This window comes from Macadamia integrifolia, chromosome 2, assembly GCF_013358625.1.
Source record: "Macadamia integrifolia cultivar HAES 741 chromosome 2, SCU_Mint_v3, whole genome shotgun sequence".
In the NCBI taxonomy this organism is placed as follows: Eukaryota; Viridiplantae; Streptophyta; class Magnoliopsida; order Proteales; family Proteaceae; genus Macadamia; species Macadamia integrifolia.
The window spans coordinates 11,343,720-11,350,898 of NC_056558.1; the positions used below are offsets into that span (position 1 = coordinate 11,343,720).

Sequence of the window (7,179 nt, forward strand, 5' to 3'; positions counted from 1 at the left end):
AAAAAAAAAAAAAAAAAAACACTTCCAACCAAACAAACCCTAAATTTTTGAGAAAAGGTTATTGAATATTTGTATAAATAGATGATTATATCGTTCTCTACTCTATTCATTCTTTGCTCTATAACAATGGAGAAAACCCAGAGGTCTTCCTTCCTGACAGTTGTGGTCTTGCTTGGTTTGATGTTTGGTGTGCTACTGCAAGCCTCTAATGGTGCACGCATTGCTGACTCCGTCACTGGATCTCATATTGATGCACGCAACATGGGAAGGGATGTTCGTTCGAGCTCACTAGCTGGTCAAGTTAAGCCTTCAGAGAGAGAATGTAGGAAGGAGGATCGCTGCAGAGGTGGCACAACGTCACCACCACCACCACCAGAGAGAGAATGTAGGAAGGAGGATCGCTGCAGAGGTGGCACACCATCACCACCACCACCAAACGAAACCGGCCATGTATGAAATATATATATATATATATATATATATTAAATAAATGTAGTGGTTAATAAGCAAAACTCTTTATAAAAGAGTTTTGAATAAGATTCTTTGTAATGACCTTTTGGGGATCTTTTGCCCTTAGTTTATACTCTTATGAGCCATCATAGTCTTGAAGACAGAAATACATGATCGACATAACTAGCTATAATAGCCTATGGGTCAAAGAGAACATATATCATGTTTAAGAGAGAGAGAGAGAGAGAGAGAGAGAGAGAGAGAGAGAGAGAGAGAGAGAGAGAGAGAGAGAGAGGTTGACAATTGATTTCTTGAAGAGCTGGAACTGAGAAATGCAGAATCAAGATTGACATTTTTGTTAAATTGACAAACCGAGGGATGACAAATAGAATCAGAAAAGTTGGGATATGAATTTAAAAAAAAAAAAAAAAAAAAAAATGGTTTGTGTATTCGCAATCTACCCTTCAATTAGTTATGCTAATTGGTATATGACGCATGGTTACATTGTCACTTGGAAACAGATTAAGAATGCTACCCGCTATTAATTTCAAAATTTGGGATACGTATTTCCTCTTGTGCTGAAGACACATTCGCATGTCTTCCCTTAGGTCTACGTATTAGCACAGTGGTAGTACAAACAGTAGTGTTCACTTGTCCATAAAAAAGATATAAATATGTAATATATGGACAAAAAAAGCGATCCTTATGCGGTAGATATATGGGATACTCAATGACAACTGTGCCCCTACTAGGCGCGTATGCCCCAATGTCTAGGTGCAGGGGTGCTTTCGGATAGAAAACACCTGCCCTCTATACCCATTTAACTGTAGATTTTTAAGATTCTTATTTTTAGCTTTTATCCATCGTGAAAAAAGTGGCCAAAATTAAGAATCTTAAGTTATATCTTGTATCTCTTCATTCTCTAAAATTGTAATTTTTCTCATATGTCTAGTGGAGCAAATAAGGTTATCCATAAACTGGAAAATGGGTTATCACATATCCATTTAAAGCCTTGTTGATCCCCCCCCCCCTTCCGTTTGAAAGAGAGACTTCTACAAATATAGTTGAGCCCTTGTACATATGGAATAATTCACTTTCCCCTAGGGTTCACAAATATCTTCTTAAGGTTTAGTATTTTGCTCACAAATATCTTCTTAAGGTTTAGTATTTTTTAAAATACCATTTAAGATTCAATTTCTTTGATTGGCTTAGGGCCAGGCAGCAGCTACCCATAAAAGCTAGTTTCGAGGACAATTTCTGGCATGGTTGATGTCTTTTCCTGTATGGTATACAATACCAAAAGGGCATGGCTTGAAAAACTCCTGTCTTCACCGTGTGCATTCAAGAAACCCCCTCTTACGATCCCACCCTCTTCCCACCTCTCGTAGCCCTAGTGGCATATGTTGTAACTCCTTCATAGTGATACATAGGTAATGTAGGACCATTTCCATGCAAAAAAAAAAAAAAAGAAAAAAAAGAAACTAGTTTTCATACATATAAACAACTTTTTTGGGTGAAATATATATATAAAGAAGCAACTTGGTCCTAAATTTGTTTTCTTTTTTCTCAATATATATATATATATATATTTGAAAAATTATTACATTATATAATGCACCAAAAGTACATTATATTCTAATAATGAACCCCCAAATTTTTTTATGTAATGCCCATAATTTATTTGTTTCATCTCAAAGCCAATCATTCTTTCTTTTTTTTTTTTTTTGGGGGGGGGGTGGGGGGGTTGGGGGGCGGTGTGGATGTGTACACCAGTTTATGTAGATGACAACATTGTTTCCAATCTTCACTGTCATTAAAAAAGAAAATGTTGTTGCGATTGCTGGGTTTTTTTTTTTTTTTCCCCTCTATTAGAAACCGCTTGATTTCATGTTGGGTCTTCTTGGATCTTCCAATATAGCTCACTTGCTATTTTTGAACAAGCTGATAGATATTTACTGCAGAGCATGGAGAATGACCACTAAAGCTGAAGCAACGATCCGCGAAGATGGAGTTTAATTGTTCAGTTGGATGAAATGCATCCCAGTAGAGATATTTGCTTCTGTCCTTGCACGGTAATTCATCCTTAAGACATAGTGAAGTTCCACTGCCTCCACAAACACAACATGGACCTCTATGGGTGAAACCTGAACAATATTGGTCATATATTAGTCACAAAACATCAAATATGAAAATTGTTTTTGATTGTTAAAGTGGTAAAAGTCTCACCATATTTTGAAGGATTTTGGATAGTATCATAGCTTAGACCATAAACTTCAATGGGAACAAAGGTTGAGTCCTGGAGCTTGGCATTCAATTCTTCTAATATAACATTAAGCCCACTATTGAAATGGGTTACCAACTGATTTTCATTCTCTGAACAGGTTGTAAGCTTATCTATGGCAGCCAAGGATGAGGTTTCAATGGTGGTAATCAGTTCTTGTAAGGTGCCATGAAGTCCAATATTGTCGATTTCGGATCTAAACTGATCATCTTCATCCTTTGCTCTTGTACTTCTGAGTTTAGGTTTATTTACTATAGCTGGTATTCATCCAATGGATCCAATCCCATATACTATGAACTTCCTGGCTCCAAAGTTGTACAGATCCTGCCATACATAAAACCATAATTAAGTGTTGGAAAATACACAATTTAATTAGCCGTTTTTGTGTTTTTGTTTTTTTTTTTTCTTGTTTTTTGTTTTTGTTTTTGTTTTTTAATTAGTTGGAGGTATCATTGTTAAGTAATACTAGTGATACGTTTGGAAATATTGGGTAGTACTACAACCATAGTTATTAAATTTGGATTCGGGAATTATTCGGATGAAAAATTATTCGGATTGATGCGTTTCATTAATTCAACGATTCAGTCAAAATATCAGTAAAAAAAGCAGAGATAATAAAATTCGAGTTTGGATTCGGATTCGGATTCGGGAATTATTCGTTTATAAAAATAAAAAGGGGACAAAAAATTTGGATGTTATTTTTAATATTTACAATACCTTTTTCATATTATCTATCAATTATCATATGTACATAACATACAAATGATATAAAAATTAAAATTTTAAATTTTAAAGATAAAAATATTATATTTAGCTCTTTTTTTTTTTCTTTAAACTCATTTCCTATTATTCAAATAATTGAATCAGAGAAAGAGAGACTGAGAGGGGGATTGAGCACAAATTCAGCTAGACCCACGTCACCCACCATGTATGTTCACCTTAAAGACTAAAGAGAGAGTAACGACTGTAAGACTTAGTCAAACCAAAATGGGGTGAGAGATTTTTTTTTTGTAGAAGTGTGAGAGATTACTTCAGGAAAGATAAGCTTTGTCGGTTTCTATTAAGAAGAAAAGTAATATTAGGATAATAAATGCATAATAACCACACTATTTTTTAAAGGCTTATTGACTTATACAAGATAAAGTTTTATTTTTTATTTTTTATTTTTTAAACATGTGATAAAATTAGGTTATAATTCGGATAAAATTTGGTTCGGCCAAATTATTTGTGAATTCTAAAAAAGTCAATAAAATTCGAGAATTTTTTATTTGATTAGGATTCAGACATAATTATTTGTAAAATTCGATAAAATTTTGTTCGGTAGAATTATTCGAGAATAATTTGAAGAATTTAATAACTAAGACTACAACACACACACACACACACACAGAGAGAGAGAGAGAGAGAGAGAGAGAGAGAGAGAGAGAGAGAGGTGTGAATTCATGTTTTCGTAAAGGAACCAAGAAGGAAATTTTAGTAATACGTGTATTTTTTTTAATTTTTGTGAATAAAAAGTGTACTCGAGGAAGCTTAGAATTTCTTACCCTCCCCAACTCAAAAGAAAGAAAAAGAATTTTCTTCTTCCAAAAAAATAATAAAATAAAGAAAAGAAAGAAGAAAAAAGAAATAATTAAAATGGAGAGGGATAAGCATGTCATTAGATTTCGGTAAACTAGTGGGATGGACCATTCACAAGGCTGCACATAAGGGTGAAACAGGGCCGGGTTGGCCGGGGTTTTCTTAGAACCCTAACCCAACCTTAGGTCCTCAAATTCAACCCAAGTTCAACCCAACTCTGCCAAGTTTATGTTCGAGCCCAACCTTGCGAGTTCATACCAATCCAACCTGACCCTAATTAACCCTGTTAAGTCTAGTTTGGGTTGACCTTGGCTTCTGTAATGTTTGGATTAATCTTGATTGACCTATGTTTATCATTCATATCTTATCTTATACATTAAAAAATTATAGAAAATGAAATACCATTAGATGCCCTAAATTCTAACATAAAAATTCAGCATTAAATTTTGGGTTGGGTTGGATCAAGTTGGGCCGGGCTAAGGCCTAAATCCAAACCCGACCCAACCTTGACCTAAGATTGATGTTTTTCAACCTTAATCCATCCTCACGATCAAAAATCTTGGTCCAAACTCTATTCAGGAGTGAGCGAGGGAGGGTTGGAGTTGTTAGAAACAAACCTTCACCCCTCGCTGTAGATAGATAGACAATGGGGTCTTTTTTCCAAAGAGGGCACACCGGCCCTTTTACCTAATAAAAAACCAAGAGAAACCTTCACAACAAAAAAACAAAATTAAGGGCCTATTCTTACAGCCAAAACAAGGTGGAAGGAAACGAAAGAGGAAGCAAAATGATAGAAACTGCCCCAACCAGCCAGACACATGGGCCTACCCGGCACAGACTAGCCGACAAGGTTGATCGAAAGGATCCCACCCCCACTTCTTCATCATCCAAAGAAAAGAGTCACTGCCCAAAAACACCAAGCCACTAGGATTTACTCCTAGTGTCCCTGACCGACTGAGGAGTGGGAGAAGTTAGACGGGCCTAAAATGGCCTTTTCTCCCACAAGTAATATGTGTACTTCATGAATAGCAAACAATGTCAATTGGTTTGTGTGTTTCTCACTGTTAAATATTTCTTGAGTCGATGTACAAGGAGGCCTCCAAATTGCTCAGCTGTGTATGTAAGGCTACTGTTGTAGATCCCTACTTGAGGTTGGAGATAGTTGTTAATATAGTCATTGCTGCCAACGGAAACCACAAAAATAGCCTTCGATAAGTACTGTGACAAATCTTCCTGGGTTTTGAAGTTCTTGGACAAGTAAGATTGAACTGTCTTTTTGAACATCTTCACCTGCTCCTTCATGCACAAATTCTTTCCCTGAACATTTAATTCATCACGTAAGTACACTATTAAAACTGAAAGTTTCTTGCTGCTACCCAAGTTGCTGGAACTTTCCTACTCAAGCTCATAACCAAAGAAATGGAATAATTTACTTCCCTATTGGTTCACAAATACCCTGTAAGTTTTAATATTTTTCAAAATACGCCTCATGATTCTATTTTTTTGGTTGCGAACCCGGGTAACAGAAAAATTATAAGAAATTATAGAAATGCGACACGATGTAGAAAATAATGAAAAAATAAGAAAAAGCAATGCACACAGGTTAGGTTTACAAGGTTCGGCAACCGAAATGAGTTTGGGTTGAGTTGTATAGTTCTTACAAGTGCAAGTCCTGTTTCACGAAGGATACCAGCTGAACCTGAAGCATAGTTTACTCCAGTTAAAGTTTTGCTCTTCTGAGCCTCTGAAAGACCCAAATAAGGAGGAACCATGGGGAGTCCAAGCAATTGAGCTGCAAGCAAGCAATAGCATATGGAAACAGAAGGAAAAGGAATTAGAAAATAAGAAATCAAATGGGTTTATTCTTTTCTTTGAAATCATTCTTAATTCTGGTCTTAGTATCACTTACCTAAGAAATCTGCACCAGTTTTGCCATCGGTGAATCTGCCGGTTGAACCACCAGGGAAGTCTATGCCATAAGGGGTGTAATTTACTTTAGCGTAAGTCACCAGGAAGTTGTTGTTGCCACTGTCAACAAGAGAATCTCCAAACACATATAAAGCTGGAGCTAGTGGTTTCTCACACTTGGCTGGGAAGAGATGAAGAAGCAGTAGTGCAAGTGTTGAGATCAGGCATTTCTCCATCTTTTCTTGGAACTTCTTGGTACCAAGTAGAAGGAGCTCAATTGGAATGACACACACACACACACACAGAGAGAGAGAGAGAGAGAGTCTCCTGAATTGTGGATGAGAGTGAGTGATCTTCTATTTGTAGACATTCTGTAGGTGGTTGGCTTTACGTCCCTTTATTTAAGGGTATCAACTACTTCGATTTTTTTCTACCAAAAGAAAAAAAACTGATTCGATTTTGGTTATTTGGTTAGAACATAATTTTAAATCAAAATCAAATCAACTCAGTTCGTTTTTGATTTTTATTCTATTTCATATTTGATTTAGGTCCTATTTAGGTGTTTGGGGATAACTTTTTTGCAATAGCATCCTCTGCGGTGAGTGCAGTGAGCATCAGATGGCCGAAAGGACCCCGGGGCTTGTACCTAGATGCTCTCAACCATCCGATGCTCACTGCATCACTGCACTCATTGCAGAGAATAATCACTCAACTTTTTTACATTTTCACTAACAAGGAAACCTTTATTTGTTATGGTCGTAGTACACCAAACTTTTTCCAAACATTAAAATGGAATAGAATATTTTGTCATCCACATTGATTGAAATATTAAAAAAAATATACAATTTTATCCGATTAATTATTCAGTTAAATATAAGTGATTCGATTCGATTTAATAGGTTTAATAAAAAACCTAATCAATAAAAAATTCCAAATTTTGAAAAAAAAAATGAACCAATTTA

General features: G+C 35.7%; 1 protein-coding gene and 1 long non-coding RNA gene across 2 annotated transcripts in view; one reads left to right on the top strand and one right to left on the bottom strand.

Moving 5' to 3' along the window:
* The window catches only part of LOC122093750, a 6,315-nt gene extending 5,747 nt beyond the window's left edge, over positions 1-568 (top strand). Inside the window, exon 2 of the long non-coding RNA XR_006144544.1 lies at positions 203-568. This is a non-coding gene — a long non-coding RNA (uncharacterized LOC122093750). The remainder of the gene's footprint in view (positions 1-202) is intronic.
* Positions 569-2,289: 1,721 nt separating this feature from the next.
* Positions 2,290-6,534, bottom strand: LOC122072170 (GDSL esterase/lipase 7-like). Its single transcript, XM_042636741.1, has 5 exons — positions 6,219-6,534; positions 5,971-6,101; positions 5,372-5,626; positions 2,677-3,055; positions 2,290-2,594 (listed from the first exon to the last, which is right to left on the bottom strand). The coding sequence occupies exons 1-4, from the start codon at positions 6,451-6,453 to the stop codon at positions 2,996-2,998; spliced, it is 681 nt and encodes a 226-aa protein (XP_042492675.1). The 5' UTR covers positions 6,454-6,534; the 3' UTR covers positions 2,290-2,594; positions 2,677-2,995.
* Positions 6,535-7,179: the final 645 nt, after the last annotated feature.

Bases quoted from the DNA above. Each gene is read 5' to 3' on its own strand.
- LOC122072170 (XM_042636741.1), bottom strand. From the start codon at position 6,453: ATGGAGAAATGCCTGATCTCAACACTTGCACTACTGCTTCTTCATCTC. The intron at 6,102-6,218 runs GTAAGTGATACT...GCTTGCTTGCAG, and splicing joins AACTGGTGCAGATTTCTTAG to CTCAATTGCTTGGACTCCCC. The intron at 5,627-5,970 runs GTAAGAACTATA...TTAAATGTTCAG, and splicing joins GTGAAACAGGACTTGCACTT to GGAAAGAATTTGTGCATGAA.